The following is a 17918-nucleotide window of genomic DNA, read 5'->3' as shown; positions in this document are numbered from 1 at the left end:
CATCAGCATGTATTGCTATTTATTTCATATTTTTAATTAATAAACTCTAAAAGTAATTTGAAAAAAGAATGATTATAAACTTGGTTATGTGTTTGAAATGCTGACAATCACAATAGCTATGTTTCCTTTAAACAAAATACAAACACATAGTATCATATTGTAAACAGGGAAATAAAATCCAAACAGGGAAGAACTAAGTCTCAGGTTCATATTATGTCTCTTACAGAATTCTGTATGAATTAAGAAATACTATAAAAATAAACAACGAAAAATGTGAATGATATGAAGAAAGAAAAGGGGAAAAGCATAAAACACATACACCCTAAACCATCTTCTTGGAATAACACATCTCTGATTAGTTTTTTCAAATATTTTAAACCAAATTAGGAATAAGTAACAATTACAGCAAGGACAGTATAAAAAGATATTGCTAAAAGAGTAGTTATTATTATCTTACATTTTTGGTTCTCAGGGAGTTTTTCACTAGTAGGAGACAAAAAAAATCCATTCTCTCACTGTGCTTTATAATAGAGAATTTTCATTTTTAGCATTGTAAAGAAACAAAAGCCAATACCCACCATTCACTCAGAATGTAGAAGTAATAAACTAAATCCTTATATTCTACAGAATACCATGGTACTCTTATTAAAAGAGAAAATTTTTGCACAAAATTAGTGTCACACACTTCTTACCTTTTAAAAACCTGGTCAAAATTGAGAGCTTTGTATTAAAAATCTTTGCTGAAGAGTTCCATCCATCTCCTCCTTTTCAAAGATCTATAGGTACTGACTCCTACCCCTCTCACCATGACTTCTTCCCACATAGGTGTAATGAAATTTCCAAGTCTGAAACTGGAGTCCCGATGTAAAATCATACCCTTCTGCTGTGCTCATCCCCATACCAAAAATGATGAATGGCTCATTAGACAATATTGAGGGAGGAAGTGACTCATATCAAATGCTACAAACTTCTCCCCCAGAAGGGTTTCTGAATCTGCCTGTGTAATCCAGTAGAGCTGCTTTTGACATTTCAAGTTTTAAGGCAGAATGAGTCTTGCTCTGGAGTGGGGAACCTTTAGCACACAAATGCCAAATATGTACTTAGGTGAAACTCTGTAACATATGGTACTGAGTTACTTTCTCATACATTCTCCACAGTAACCACCTGACTATCTATTTGTAAGAATGCCCAGAAGAAGAGATTTTTAAAAGGCCAGTTAAAATTATTTCTATTGAATATTACATTAACAAAAATATGTTATTTTAAGAACTGTTTATCCTTACCCAGTGGAGGCCGAAGTAAGTCCCCCTCCTTTTCACATGTCCCAACAGGCTGTATGTCCGGAGAATCAACAAGCCGCCAAAAATCATTTCTGTTGTCACTACCATCCAGTCTTAAACGTAGCCTGGCACCAGTAATTCCAACGACTGTGGCGATACATATTGAAATCATATTGCGAGGGTCATGGGCTTCCAGTTTCATACCAACTTTGAAGTCATTAGCTGGTGGAATCTGGGACTATATATATACATACATATAAATAAAATTTTGTTAAAACGCATCAACTATAAGAAAATCAAATGGTCAGTTTGATTTTTAAGTACGTTTTAAGTAACAGTCACAGCAGTTGGTGAACAAAGTAAGAGCTATAAGGGTTAAGAAAAAGATCTTCTCCAAACCCTCTCCTTGGCTTGACATGCAGCCTGACTTGGCTGCCCACTGCTGGTCTTGCTAATCTGCCCACTTCCAGGCAACCCAAATACAGCCTCAAAAATGCATCCTGAGTGGCTTTCTAAAATAAGAATATGATTAGGCCATCCCCCTTAAAATAAGCCAAACGGCAGCTCACCACTGCCTAACATAAAGTCCAAATCCTCAGTACAGGTTAAAAGCCACCGCACCTTAATCTCATTCCCATACTATCACTTCTATCCACTTTGTGCTTCAGCCACTCCACACCATCCCTTAACACTCAGGTTCTTTTACACCCACGTGCCTTTGCTTTGGATGTTCTCTCTGCCTGGAATATCCCTCCCCTCATCCCAATCACCTCAGATAGCCACCTCTTCTGTAAGCCCTCCCAGTATAGTTATCACACTTTTCATAATTAATTATTTACATGTCTGTCTTTCTCTCCAGATCTGACATAAAGTAAATTCTTAATGAATGGATGCAAAGAGACCATCTGGTTCTTAAGCAGCACTAACACAATCCCACTATCTCCTCACACTACTAGAACCTAACAATCACACAGGCACCCTTCAACAAGTTAATAGTTTACATCAATATATACAACATGACATCTACAGAATTTTGGCATACCTGTCTGAAACACTCTGAAGGAGCACTTAAAGATCCAGTCTCTTTCAAGTAATTTTCCCAGTTAAAATCATCTGGAAAAAAACACGCAAAAATAGTTCTGTTGTTTCCTTTTTTTGGCCATGCCATGCAGCTTGTGGGATCTTAGTTCCCCGACCAGGAATCGAACCTGGGCCCACAGCAGTGAACGTGCCAAGTCTTAACCACTGGACCAGCAGGGAATTCCCATTAATGCATATAATATGTATACTAACTTTCAGGAATAAAATGGGTTTTAGTTCCATATCTCTTCAAAGAAATACTTCTTAAAGAACATTCAAATTTCCTGATCTACATTTGACTACCAGCATGGAAATAAAAAATAAGACAACTTCCTAATAACAGCTCTGATATAAATTACAATCCAGATCATCTTGATGAAATGAAGACTGCAGCACAGTGATTCCAAAAATGTGAACTCTAGAAATAACTAAAGGACTTTTTATAGAGTAATAGCAAATTCTACTCATATGTCTCAAATATAAATTTACTCAAGACGTGTTTTTACCATTTCATCCCATTACTGTGAAGGCGTTTCTTTGTTTTTCACAGGGATCTAAAGGTGTTTAGATGTGTGGTATAGCAGAAATAAAGCAATACTTTATGGAAAGAAAAACTCTGAGAACCAGCATGGTTTCTCAATTGACTATTAGATCCCCATCCAGGGTGTTAAGAATATGGTAGCAGAACAAAGCAGAAACCAGTCGTCAGTGCAATGACTGATATGCATTGTTGTAATTATCTGTATTTTCTACAAACTCTTGCTGTCCTTTCTCTCACTCAGTCTTCATGATATATTATAATGCTAGAAGAGAAGGTCAGAAAGCAGTATACTTTGCCTGGACACTTCAATTCACTGTGCCAGTCACACTGCCAAGACACTGAAAGACTTGATAGCAGTATTAAAGGTACTATTAATTCATACAAAGTTTAATTCTCATCAACCATGACGTTTTTTTCTATACTCTTGTCTAATTTCCTCACTATAAAAATATTGGGTTCGACAGTTCCCTCCCTAGGGGAATCTGTGTTACTAGCCTCTTATATATCCTTCAAAGGATATAACAGTTCCACTTACACACTGCTAATAAATGTTTAACAGCCAACTTTCCAGAAAATACAAACAAAAAGCCTGACTGGTAGTGTTTGCAGATTTCTGTGGTGTAAATACTACCACCATGGCTGAGTGATTGCAAGGTGCCAAGGTAAAGTCACCAACCACAAAGTTGGGAAGAAATGTGTACCACTGGCTCTCCCAAGATGATGTGAGCCAGCTTCAGAATACCACTGTTACCTGAAAGTATGCATTTATATGTGTATGTACACATATTATATGTGGTATTAAGCATGTCATATGTAACACTGTATACCCTTTTAGAGATTTTTCCACTAAAAGAAAAAATACTGGGTTTAATTCTTCTTCCAGATAATGTAAAGCAAGCACTACCACAGTGCTGAAAGGTATGCAGCAGAATGTCAAGAACACAGGCTCTGGAGATGAACCTGCCGCCTTTCAGTCGGACTCTGCCTCTTACTAGCTATGTGACCCTGAGCAAGTCATTTCACTTTCTCAGCCTCAGTTCCTTCACCTATAAAATGAGGAAAGTAATACATATGATATAAGGTATTTTGAGAACTAAGTGAAGTAGTACACATGCAAGTAACTCAATAAATGGTTTATGTTATTATTCTAAAACTAAATGTCATAGTTGTGCCTAAACTTAAGAATACTGGATAGCTTTATTAAAAGTGAAAACTGAGATCTGTGGTTCCAAAATTTAACTGACCAGGTTATTTCAGTGACCTCCTAAGCACTAACCTGACAATCAAGAGACCCAAGGTTCTAACTGAAGCTCTACCACCATATGACCTTGGAGAGCATTACAAAAGAAGAACAAAACAAAACATGAATGGGGGAAAAAATCTGACTAGGATGTCATTAAGGAGCCACCATACCAGGAAGAAAGGAGTATAAGTTGAAAATAATGACTGAGAAATCAAAACCATTTCACAATTATACCTCAAAGAACTTAATTAAGACTCTTCCACAAACCAGTTACATTTGTAAAATTTTTCAACGACATTGGAAAATACTTTATCCAACACAATTTTTAAAATATTCTATTACCATTTGTGTCTTAATGGGCTATAATTTGAACTAGCAAATCCTTTATACCAGTGCTCCATAATACAATTATTTTCTATTGCACTGCTAGTTAATTTAACCTTTGGAGCCTTAATTTTTTTCTTTATTCATAAGGCAAAAATTTTTAGTCCACAGAACCGTTCAGCTTGGTTGTCCATATGATGAGAGCCTGCCAATAACATGGGGGAAACACACATAGCAAAAGGCTTTACTAATTTAGATTTGATACATCTACAATATCACAGCTGGAATTGCTGACCAGGAGCCAAAACAGTCAAAGTCACAGACAAGCATGAAGTTCCCGTCTGCCTCTGCATCTTATCCTCACTGACAGATTTGGGTGGGGGGGGGGGGGTTACCCTCTCTCAGAAAGGAGCCCTGGGAACTCATAGACCTGTTCATGAGACAGATGTACATACATAACTTTGTGATCTGTTACCTGCACATGTTTATGGTCCTTCTTGTTTGATTTGTACTCTATTCTAGTCCATACATTAACCCAAACACCTTTCAGCAAACTGAACATAATCTATGAGGCCCCCCAGTCTTCTCCAGAGTAAATCAGAATCATAATGTCTTCTACCAGTGCTGGGTTTGGGTTCAGAGGCTATGTAAAGAAAATGGGCAAAATATCTAGAGCTTGAAGCTTCTCAGCTGAATGATCAGCACCCAATACCTCATAGCATTTATCACAACTGTAACTGGGCATTTGTTTAATGTCTACTTAAGCTCAAAGACAGCAAGAATCATGTCTGTCTTATTCATCAATGGATTCCCATAGAAGGTCACCAGTATGTGTCAGGCACTGTACTAGGTACTGCAGATGCAGCAGTTAATAAAACAGACAAAAATCCTGGCTCTCTTGGAGCTTACCTTCCAGCAGTCACTCACTGATTTCTAAAATGAGATGTTAGAGTGAGAGCCCTGAGAAATATCTGCAGATGTCTGTCAATTTGATTAAGTAATATCATTTTTAATCAGAATTTCTCAGAGTTTGAGAATTTTGAAAAGTTAACTAGTTTCAACCTTTAAGAATATATTTTTTCAAATTTATTTTCATGAAATTTCCAGAATAGGAAAATCTATAGAGACAGAAAATAGATAAGTGGTTGCCTAGGGAGAGGCACTGGGAGGAAATGGGGAGTGGCTGTTAATTGGGTACAGGATTTCTTTTTAGGGTGATGAAAATGTTCTAAAATTGATTATGGTGATGGTTACACAACTCTGGGAATGTACTACTGAGAAGGACTGAATTGTATATTTGAAATGGGTGGATTGTATGATATACGAATTATATCTCAATAAAACTGTTATATTAAAAAAATGGAAAGGAATTTGTAGGGATAAGGAAGAACATTCTAACCTAATGGCCTCCATTTCCTTTGGAGGGTTTTGGGGGTTGGAAGGAAGACCTGAGGAACAAAACAAGGCCAATGAGAAAGAGAGCTAAGGAAACACTGAGGACACAGCTACAGTGAGAAAGAATGACTCCATGGGGATTACCTCTATAGGCAATCTTCCTGTAGGAACAGAAAGTCATGGGTGAACTACTTACTCCAAGAGTAGGGCTGGCAGGGCAGCTACAACAGAAAGACAAGGGGCAAGAGGTTTGCCTGGAAATCTCTGGTAAGTTTGCTGTAGTATTTTTTAAATTCAGCCTTTTGTCTATGTATGACTTATTTTCTCATTTTCCTTAAGAGCAGGTGCAATGAGTCAGATTCTATCTCCTGAGTCTCTGATGTAGTGCTATATACATGCTGTTCACAATAAAAAAAACTTAAAACATGAATTAATAACTCAGACTTCATAAACAAAGTTAACATTTACTGAACATTTACTATAAGCCTAGGCATTATATTAGGTGCTTTACACTCATTTTCTTTAATTCTAATAGTTCCACGAGATAAGTAGTATTATCCCTGTGCTACACAGGAGAAAAAGGAGACTAAGAATGTTGAGTAATTTGCCCAAGGTCACAAGGCCAGTAAAGAATGAGGCCAAGATTCTAGAACAGATCTGTCAGACCCCCTCAATGCCTAAGCTTTAATCCACTGGACTGTCTTTTGACCATCAAAAAAGGACTTTCACATTGACTCTAGTGTTAGAAGAGTTTTTATTAATAATCAAATTATTTTAAATTGGTAATTCATGGTAATTAATAACTATATATCTTTAATTTGGCAACATTTGCACTGAAATACAGGGTTATCTTTTAACTTAATCCCTCTCTACGTGAAACCAAAGTAAAATTTCCAAAATTAAACACTATCTTTTTGACCTTTCCTATTGCTTAGACTTTATATTTACAGGAGCTTACTATACAGAGATTATACCAAAAGCAGTAAGAGAAGAGTTTATATCAACACTGAGTGAGGAAGAAAAATATGTTGTACTGAACTAATTTAAAACCTACCATCTTGCACAGAAGATGTGCCTGACTGAGGAGCCTTCTCTTGATTCTCCTTCTTTGCATCCATTGACTCTTAAAAAAAAAGAAAGAAAATAGTGAGAAATAACAGAAGGCCAGAGAAACAGTTTGAAAGAGTACTTATAAAAACCATAAACTAAAACTATTTTCTAATAGAAGCCAGTTTTAATTTTATAATTAATATCCTCATTTTCTGCATAGGACTTCACTTTCCAATATACAATGTATCTTTTTTAAATTTTATTTATTTATTTATCTATTTATTTTTATTTTTGGCTGAGTTGGGTCTTTTGTTGCTGCGTGCAGGCTTCTCTCCAGTTGCGGCGAGCGGCGGCCACTCCTCGTTGCAGTGCGCGGGCCTCCCCTGCTGCGGAGCATGGGCCCTAGGCATGTGGGCCTCAGTAGTTGTGGCACGTGCGCTCAGCAGTTGTGGCTGGAGGGCTCTAGAGCACAGGCTCAGCAGCTGTAGCACACGGGCTTTGCCGCTCCGCGGCATGTGAGATCTTCCCAGAGCTGGGCTCGAACCCGTGTCCCCTGCATTGGCAGGCGGAATCCCAACCACGGAGCCACCAGGGAAGCCCATAATGTACCTTATAATTTGCTTATTTGTTTACTGTATGTCTCACTTCACTCAAATGTAAGCTCCAAAAGATCAGGAATTTTTAAATTTTACTTTGTCTCCTTTGTTCACTGCTGTATCCTCAGTGCCTAGAAAAGGACCTGGCATACAGAACACCCTTGAGCATTTGTTAAATGAATGAACGAACAAACCAAAATGAGCTAGGCTGATCCTTACAATGTTCAGATTAATGTGCCTCAGAAATAAAGCGCAAGCTTTTGAGAATTTAAAACAAAAGGGGGGCTTCCCTGGTGGCGCAGTGGTTGAGAGTCCGCCTGCCGATGCAGGGGACACGGGTTCGTGCCCTGGTCCGGGAGGATCCCACGTGCCGCGGAGCGGCTGGGCCCGTGAGCCATGGCCGCTGAGCCTGCGCGTCCGGAGCCTGTGCTCTGCAACGGGAGAGGCCACAACAGTGAGAGGCCCACGTACCGCAAAAAAAAAAAAAAAGGGAAGCTAAATTACAATGTAATTCAATGGACTAGGCAAAGTTTTTCTCTGTGCTAGGCTGAGGAACTCAAACAGTACTGGATCTTGGGACTTCAAGTCTAAGATGTATTTCATCCACATTTATTACAGTATATATTTCTTAAATGACTCATTTAAAAATTAATCATAATACTATTATTATGCTGAAAAATTAACCAAAATTCTTTAATATTATCAAATAAGCAGTCAGTATTCTCATTTTCCCCATTGTCCTAAATATTTTAAATGTGTCTGTTTCAATCAGGACCCAAATAAAGTCCATACAGAGCAATGGCAGATACATTTCTTAAATTTCTTTTGATCTATAGACTCCTCCTCCTCCTCCTTCTTTTTCCCCCTTCCCCTAGCAATTTTTTTGCCGATGATACCAGTTCAGATTTTTCCAACCTGGAGTTTGCTGACTACTTCCTCATAATGCTGGGTTCTTCTGGTCCTTATATTTTCTCTTAATTCGTATAGCTATTTCGAGCCAGAAGAGCTTAACCAGATTCAGGTTTGGCTTCTTTGGGAGGAAGAGAGAAGATGACTTCATAGGTACTTCTCACAGGGGGTTCCTAATATACCTAGTTCTCTCTCTTTTTGTGATATGAGCTGCCATGGATGATTATTGCCTAGATCCATTAGTTCATTAGTGGCTGCAAAATGGAGGTATTCTAATTATCGTCCTGTCTTTATTAGCCAGAAAACTTCTATAGAGAGAAACCTCCCCTCTTCAACCATTCAGTTACCTTGAGGTAGAGCTCACAAAGGGAAGTCACAATCAACACTTTGTTCTTTTCCTTTATTTTCTAGTTTTCAAGATAATGAATTGTATCCATGGGACTTCCCTGGCGGTCCAGTGGTTAAGACTCTGTGCTTCCAATATAGGGGGCATGGATTCGATCCTGGTTGGCGAACTAAGATACCACATGCCGTGCAGCCAAAAAATTTTAAAAATTAAAAAAAAAAAAGAGTCGTATCCCTACCATTCTCCACAGATGACAAATAAATTTTGTTTTGTTTTTTAGTATCATTATGAACTAACGAATTTAACCACACTTCATGTGTTTCTATCTATTGCTGTTTTACCCTTACTGATGCTTGAATTGTCAAGTGACAAATTTCTTAAAAAAGAATGTATGAATGATGCCAGGTGTACCATTTAAGGTAACAGATCTACTTTCTGGTTATGACTGAGTGACTCTTCAAGATACGTGAACACTCGACAGGGATGTATGGGCTGCTCTCTATTTAAATAATTTGGATAGTATGAAGACAGTACACATTTATATTTACTAAATAGTTCTACAGTAAGATTTTCTAATAGGAAAGAAAGTGAAATTATAAAGGCCTGGTTCCTGCTCTAGGGAAGCTAAGAATCTAGGTACAGAGACTATACTAAACTAATACACTTGACAAAAATGGAAATAGCAGAGCACAACATTCAGCATGCAGCCAGAGAAAAAGTCATGAGAGACAGAAGACTTAAACTGGGTCTTGAAGGAAGAACAGGATTTAGAACAACAAAGGTATGAAGAATGTATTAACGGGAAAGAAAACACAACTCAAAACAGAGAGTGCAAATGAGTGTGGCATATTCATGGGACAGTGAGCAAACTTCTCACTAGAGCAGGACAGGATGAAGCATTTTTTAAATCACCCATATTAGAGTAAGAAAATCTGGACTGTGATCTTGGCTGTCACAGATTGTTTTATGACCTGTTCACTTAAACTCCCTCAGTGTCAGCTTTCTCATTTATAAAACTAAGAAGGGAAGACAAGATTACCTTTAATAGCTATTCAGTTCTAAAATTCCAATTCTAAGCACCTAACGTCTTCTATAACTTTACTTTTAAAAAGGCTTTTTTCCCCCAAACATTCAATCTACCAAAAGATACTCATTCCCAATGAATAAATAAAAATATTTATCATCTTTAGACAAGTAAATCTTACCTTCATTCACTGTTTGCCCCATGGTATCCCTCTCTGGTGTTCTTTCCTACAAGGTGAAAAATCAATTACTACCTCCTTTTAACGTAATACATTTCTGAATGGTGGTATTATTACAAATCAGCTATAATGGGACTACATCAAACTAAAAAGCTTTTGCACAGTGAAGGAAACTATCAACAAAATGAAATAGCGACCTACTGAATGGTGAAAGATATTTGCAAATAATATATCCAATAAGGGGTTGATATCCAAAATATACAAATATCTCATACAACTCAACATCAAAAAAACAAACAACCCGATTAAAAAATGGGCAGAGAATGTGAACAGACACTTTTCCAAAGAAGATATACAAATGGCCAATAGGCACATGAAAAGATGTTCAACAACACTAGTCATCAGGGAAATGCAAATCAAAACTTCAATGACATACCACCTCACACCTGTCAGAATGGCTATTATCAAAAGACAACAAATAGGGCTTCCCTGGTGGCGCAGTGGGTGAGAGTCGGCCTGCCCATGCAGGGGACATGGGTTCGTGCCCCGGTCCGGGAAGATCCCACATGCCGCGGAGTGGTTGGGCCCATGAGCCATGGCCACTGAGCCTGCGTGTCTGGAGCCTGTGTTCCGCAACAGGAGAGGCCACAACAGTGAGAGGCCCACATACCGCAAAAAGAAAAAAAAAAAAAAGACAACAAATAACAAGTGTTGGTGAGGGTGTGGAGAAAAGGGAGCCCTCGTGCACTGTTGTTGAGAATGCAAATTGGTGCAGCCACTATGGAAAACAGTATGGAAACTCCTCAAAAAATTAAAAATATAACTACTGTACGATCCAGCAACCCCACTCCTGGGTATTTATCTAAAGAAAACAAAAACACTAATCAAAAATATATATGCACCCCTACGTTCACTGCAGCATGATTTACAACAGCCAAGATATGGAAGCAACCCAAGCGTCCATAAACAGATGAATGGATAAAGAAGATGTGATATATATACACAATGAAGTATTACTCAGCCATAAAAAATAAAATAAAATCTTGCCATTTGCAAACAACATGGATGGACCTAGAGGGTATTATGCTAAGTGAAGTAAGTCAGACAAAGACAAATACTGTATGATTTCTTATACGTGGAATCTAAAAAAACAAAACAAATGAACAAACATAACAAAACAAAAACAGTCATAGATACAGAAAACAAACAGGGGGTTGCCACAGGGTAAGGGGTTGGGAGGAAGAAAGAAAGGTGAGGGAGATTAAGAGGCTCAAACTCTCAGCTACAAAAAATGAGTCAGAGGTATGAAATGTACAGTGTGGGGAACACAGTCAATAATTATGTAATATCTTTGTATGGTAACAGATCATAATTGTAACTAGACTTACCGTGGTAATCATTTTGAAATGTACAGAAATATGAAATCACTATGTTGTGTAACAGGAACTAACATAGTGTTGTAGGTCAATTACACTTTAAAAACAAAGAAACAAACTCATAGAAAAAAAGATCAGATTTAATTATCAGATCAGATAAATAAATAATTATCTAACAAAGCAGGATAAAATACAGGTTCTTTGGGAAGTTAGGAGGTACTGTGAACTGAGAATATATAAGAAGCCTTCTCAGAGGAAATGGTAGGTAAACTGGTACTTTAAAGGTGAGCATTTCAATGAACAGAGAAGAATGAGAGAGGAATTTCAGGCTGAAGGTACAAAATGAGTGGACACTAAAGAAGAGCCTGCCTCCTCTACTTGATTATGAAATGCTGGAGTTGCTCCGATTCCTTCTGGGCTCTCATCTCCCTCTATAGTCTCTCAGGAGCCACCCATACACAGATGACTTGCAAAGCATTACCTTTCCTTCCCAGACTTCTCCTCTGAAAGTCAGACTGAAATAATTAAATGGATTGGCTATTTGATACCACTGGGAAGATGCTGTCAATTAAGGACTATAGCCTAGCAGCAAAAGAAAAAGTGAAATATATAGAGAGTGCTGAATCGAAGCAGAAAGTAAAGGGAGACGAGCTGTAATCCAGGTAGGGAACAAAGGCACTTAACCAACTCTAGTCAGAAAGTAAAAAGCTGTGAATTACATTAAAGTTAAGTCCCATTACTACACAAAGGGATTCAGTTCAAAAAAACTCAGGGATGGGTCACACATAGAAGATATACCCAGATTCCTATGTCCTTCTCTAAAATCTCTAACTCATAACTGAGTTCTGAATCTCAACTGGTATCAATTCCTCCCATTAGTTGAGTAAGTGATTTTGTAAATCCTAGAAGGTGAAAATATATGTTTAGAAATAATTAAAACCAAATCTTTTTTATCTTTTTTTAAATTGAAGTATAGTTGATTTACAATGTTTTGTTAGTTTCTGCTCTACAGCAAAGTGACTCTATACACATATATACATGTATATATACATATACATGTGTATATACTCTATACACATACACACACTTTTCCTGAAGACCTAAATAAAGAAATCCATGTATCATGTTCACAAGTTGGAAGATTACTTGGATAGGGATAAAAATGCACTAATCACAAGAGAAACTGGATTTAACCATGATTAAATTTTCTGTTTATCCAAAGGTACTGTTTAATCAAGATGGAGTAGTATTGGCATCAGAGCAGACATACAGATCAATGGAACAGAACAGAGAGTCCTGAAAGGTGCACCTATATACGGTCAATAGATTTTCAACAAAGCGCCAAGGTAATTCAGTGGACAAAGGATGGTTTTGGTTTTTTGCTTATTTTTTCAACAAATGGTGCTAGAACATATCTACATACAAAAAAAAAAAAAAACCTACAATGAGGTACCACCTCACACCCGTCAGAATGGCCATCACTGGAAACGAAATCATCTCAAGGAAATAACTGTACTCCCATGTTCACTGCAGCATTATCTGCAATAGTGAGGGTATCGAAACACTTAAGTGTCCATCGACAGATAAACAGATAAAGAAAATGTGGTGTGTATATGTCCAATGGAATATTATTTAACCTTATAAAAGAAGGAAACCTTGCCATTTGTGACAATACAAATGAACCTGGAGAGCATTATACTAAATGAAATGAGCCAAAGACAAATACTACATGGTATTATTTACATGTGAAATCTTAAAAAAAAAAAAAGGAAATATGTGAGGTGATGGATATGTTAATTAATTTGCTTGTGGAAATCCTTTCACACTATATATGAATATCAAATTATTACTTTGTGCACTTTAAATATACTACAATTTTATTAGTCAATTATACCTCAATAAAGCTGGGTGGGGAAAAAAAAGAATGGCCATCATTAAAAAGTCTTCAAATAACAAATGCTGGGGACTTCCCTGGTGGTCTAGTGGTAAAGAATCCGCCTTCCAATGCAAGGAACGTGGGTTCGATCCCTGGTCGGGGAACTAAGATCCCACATGCCGTGGGGCAACTAAGCCCGTGGCCATAACTACTGAGCTCGCCCACCTCAACGAGAGAGTCCGCATGCCACAAACTACAGAGCCCACGCGCCACAACTAGAGAGAGAAAACCTGCACGCCACAACCAGAGAGAAGTCCACGCACTGCAACAAAGTGCCTACATGCCACAACAAAAGATCCCGCGTGCCTCAACGAAGATCCCACATGCCACATCTAAGACCCGATGCGGCCAAAACAATAAAGAAAAAAAAATGCCACACTGGGAGTGTGGGATTAGCAGATGTAAACTACTTATATAGGATGGATAAACAACAGGGTCCTACTGTATAGCACGGGAACTATATTCAATATCCTGTGGTAAACCATAATGGACGGACTTCCCTGGTGGTCCAGTGGTTAAGAATCCGCCTTCCAATGCAGGGGAAGAGGGTTTGATCCCTGGTTGGGGAACTAAGATCCACATGCCGTGGGGCAACTTAAGCCCGCACGCCGCAACTAGAGAAGCCTGAGCACCACAACTAAGACCTGACGCAGCCAAATAAATTTAAATAAACAAACAAAAATGGTCCACATCAAAAAAATCTTTAAAAAAAACCATAATGGAAAAGAATATTAAAAAAAGAATGTCTGTATGTGTATAACTGAGTTACTTTGCTGTACAGCAGAGATTGGCACAGCATTGTAAATCAACTATACTTCAATTTAAAAAAAAGAAAAAAAACACCTCACAACAGACAAAAACTGCTACCTTGAGATAGATCATAAATGTAAATGTAAAGCCTAAAACTATAAAATTTCTAGAGGAAAACATAGAGCTCTTGTGACTTTGAGTTAGGCAATGATTTCTTAGATATGACACAAAAAAGCACAACACATAAAACAAAAAATGATAAATTGGACTTCAAAACTAACAACTGCTCTTCAAATGACACTGTTAAGAAAATAAAAGGATAAGCTACAGGATTGGAGAAAATATCTGCAAAACACATATCTGATAAGAGATCTGTACCCAGAATATACAAACTACTCTGACAACTCAATTTTAAAAGGCAAACAGAGCCCAATAAAAACATAATTGGCAAAAGATTTGGACAATCACTTCGATAAAAAAGATACATAAACGGCCAACTAGCATGTGAAAAGATGTTCAACATCATTAGTATTCTGGGAAGCACAAATTAAAGCCACAATGATATACCACCACATAAATGGCTAAAATTAAAAAGACTAACACTACCAAATGCTGGTGAAGATGAGGAACTGGAACTCTCATTCATTGTTGATGGTAATGTAAAATAAGTACTCCTATTAAAATAGAACCTTCTTAGAGTTAAATGCAAAGCAAATATTCTTAACTTCAAAACCAGTGTTTTGGAATCCAAAGCACTTACTTTAGAGGTAGAACCACAGACCAAAGAATCAAATATTCTACTTATCCCTAGATAAAAACAGAAAGAATTCCAGACCCCTTTAGTTTGAGATTAGCCATATTAGACAAAATCAACTCTTTCAGAGTTTGGAAACGTTTCCTTTTCAATTATCATAGTCATTCAGCACCACTGAGCAGACATATACTCTTATGAAGTCCGAAGTCATGTCAAAAAAAAGACTTCAACATAAAAAAAGAACCCAAACTCTTTAGGAAATGAGTCAGTGATTCAATAAGCCTTCCCTTTCAGTCATTATGGTTTTACAGTGCAGTGAGTTTTTAGGAAGACATCATCAAAAGTGAGCTTGTGTCCACTGTGGTAATTTAAGAGTTCTTGCAGGGTCACGATAAAGTCAAAATCATTTGCCCTAAACACTCTTCTTCACTATAAACAGCCTTTACTGTCTTCCCTCTTGAGCCATGTAGCTTCCATGTTCCACCGCACCAATCATTCCAATGTAAAATGAAATAGTTTTCCCTTTAAGAGAATATGATCCTGCCCTGTTTTATTTCCTTTATATATATTCCACACCACCTAGAACAGCACTACGCACAGGTAGATTCAAACTGAACACCTGAGTGAATATTCACCAACCTTTAATAAAACTGTTTCTTTTCAAATATTTTGAAATTCATAAACTTCACTGGAGACTTATTTTATTTCCTACTCTCTCCAATATTCCTACTATCCAAGTTCTATATTTGGCATATGCAAATGTGTAAATTCTCATTCAATTTATGTACCAAATGTACAACCAAAGTGAATGCCTAAACTTACTTTTGAGCAAATAGAGTTCTGTCTTAAAAAGTATCATTACTTAAACTATCTTAAACTTCAAAGTGTCATGCACTATACAGACAAAACAGTACAGCAAAATATTACAGCATCCTCCTTGTTAGAAAAATGCCCAATCAAACTCTCTGATGGGAAAATGGGTAATTCCATTCCAAAGGAACAAAGTAAATATACCAACTGTCTCTCTACTGGGCTCTCAAAACTACAAAAGCTAATCCATTTAAACCTGCAAAGAGAATAATCTTTTTTGTTTTACTTGAACACATGACTTTTAGTTACAGACATTTATTTACAGACATGTGGGCATAATCCCATGTGTCAAGGGTTTATGCCCATAAGAATCAACAAGACAAGGCCTCTGCCCTCTGGGAGCTCCCCGGCAGGGCTCCCAGGCTGTGGAGCAGATATGGAAGCAAGTCTTATATAATACGAGTTGTTTACCTGCTCACCTCTCCTCACAGACTGTAAAGTGATTGAGAATTACTCTTCCTTGTAGCTCTCCCACAGCTAGCACAAAGCCTTGCACTTAAAAAAAAGTACTCAAAGGTTCTGTTAGTAACTAAAATCTCACTCTAAATGTATATACGGGTCTCTATAGGATTATATGAGTAAAAGATTTAAGCATGGAGAGAAACATAGGACATATACTAGGCTGTTAATAAGGCTTACCTGGGAGGGTAAAGATGATGGGGTGTGTGGGGGAGAGGGCATTATAAATATATTTTGTGTGATATAATTCTATTTGTATAAAATTTTGCACAAGCTTGCATAAAGTAATGCAAAAATATTTTGGTGATCCTCCTTTTCTGCATCACAGGGTGGTGAGATTTCAGGTGACCTTTATTTTCTTCCTTATATTTCTATGTATGATTTGAATTCTTTACAATGGTATATATTAAATAATCAGAGAAAGTTATTTTCATTTGTGGGGGGAATGTACCCTGACAGTTTTTTTAAAATAATCCCTAAATGTTGTTATATTATTAAGAAGCTCTGTATATGCAATCCTGGCTTATCACATAAGTTTTAACAAATTATATGGTTACTGTGATGGTTACTGGCAGCCATAACAATTACACAGAAATATTATTTCTAGTGCTTAAAGCCATTACAAATTACTTCATCTCCCTGAGTCTTGGGTTTTCCCATGTGTAAATTAAGGCTAATACCATCTACACTTCATAGTGTGGTCATGAAATTAAATGTAGTCATGAAATTAAACGAGATAGTATAGGTACAGCATCTAGCATAGTATCCTGAACAACTGGAAGCTCAAAGACTGTTTTCTATCCCATCCCAACACCCCAAGGTGAGTGAGTTTTAGCATTAACACAACATTAATTACATTGTAAAGTGGAACTACATTCCTACTTTGATTCCTGAGCATTACTTATTCTCTTCCAAAGTATAAACTAAAAAGGTGTTGTTTAAAGAAACAAATGCTAACTTTAAGGCACTCTTAAATTAAGCAGTAATATACATATATATATATAATGCCCAGACATATAATTACTAAAGAAAGCAGCCACCATCTCCCAACCAGCATTATCAGAAAGCCTATATATTCTAGCTAAAGCCAAAAAAAACTTGATGTCACCCCATGTTGGATGACTCTGAGGTATAATTATTCATGAATATATTATTTCCTTTAGGGTTGGTGAGTATTGGAAATAGCTTTAGGTTCTCTGTGAACTAAAATGGCCTTTGTGGGCTTCCCTGGTGGTACAGCGGTTGAGAATCCGCCTGCTAATGCAGGGGACACGGGTTCGAGCCCTCGTCCGGGGAGATCCCACATGCCACAGAGCAACTACGCTCACAAGCCACAACTACTGAAGCCCACGTGCCTAGAGCCCGCAATCCACAACAAGAGAAGCCACCTCAATGAGAAGCCCGCACACCGCAACGAAGAGTAGCCCCTGCTCGCCGCAACTAGAGAAAGCCCGCGCGCAGCAACGAAGACCCAATGCACCCAAAAAAAAAAAAAAAAAGCACATACAAATTGAATGGGAAAGATAGACGTTTTCCTAGGACTGAATACTAGGAGAAATTTGTACAGATTCTGATGTAAAGGAATACTGGCTAATTTAATAGGAAGTATCTTTGACTATAATTTGAGAAAAAATAAAATTTGCATTGTCCCTGTTATAATGCCCCAGCATTACAATGTAATTCACCTATGTCCTTCAGTCGCAGTAGAAGGACAGAGATTATAGGAGTTAAGGGACTACACCATGATCTGTTGGTAAACCCTGGATAGCATCAATTCAGAATGCTTCAAATAAAGATATACTGTGGA

At 37.5% G+C, this 17918-nt stretch overlaps 1 protein-coding gene across 2 annotated transcripts in view; it reads right to left on the bottom strand.

Moving 5' to 3' along the window:
- The window catches only part of SCML2 (Scm polycomb group protein like 2), a 67569-nt gene extending 57558 nt beyond the window's left edge, over positions 1–10011 (bottom strand). For both annotated transcript variants that reach the window (XM_060002668.1, XM_060002667.1), the window contains exons 1-4: positions 9970–10011; positions 6918–6986; positions 2323–2393; positions 1284–1518 (exon numbers count right to left, since the gene is read on the bottom strand). In XM_060002668.1, the coding sequence (XP_059858651.1) occupies positions 1284–1518; positions 2323–2393; positions 6918–6986; positions 9970–9991 (397 nt within the window). In that variant the 5' untranslated portion in view covers positions 9992–10011. The remainder of the gene's footprint in view (positions 1–1283; positions 1519–2322; positions 2394–6917; positions 6987–9969) is intronic.
- Positions 10012–17918: the final 7907 nt, after the last annotated feature.

This window comes from Delphinus delphis, chromosome X, assembly GCF_949987515.2.
Source record: "Delphinus delphis chromosome X, mDelDel1.2, whole genome shotgun sequence".
In the NCBI taxonomy this organism is placed as follows: Eukaryota; Metazoa; Chordata; class Mammalia; order Artiodactyla; family Delphinidae; genus Delphinus; species Delphinus delphis.
Note: the sequence above shows the minus strand (reverse complement) of the source record. Positions and strands in the feature narration are given on the sequence as shown.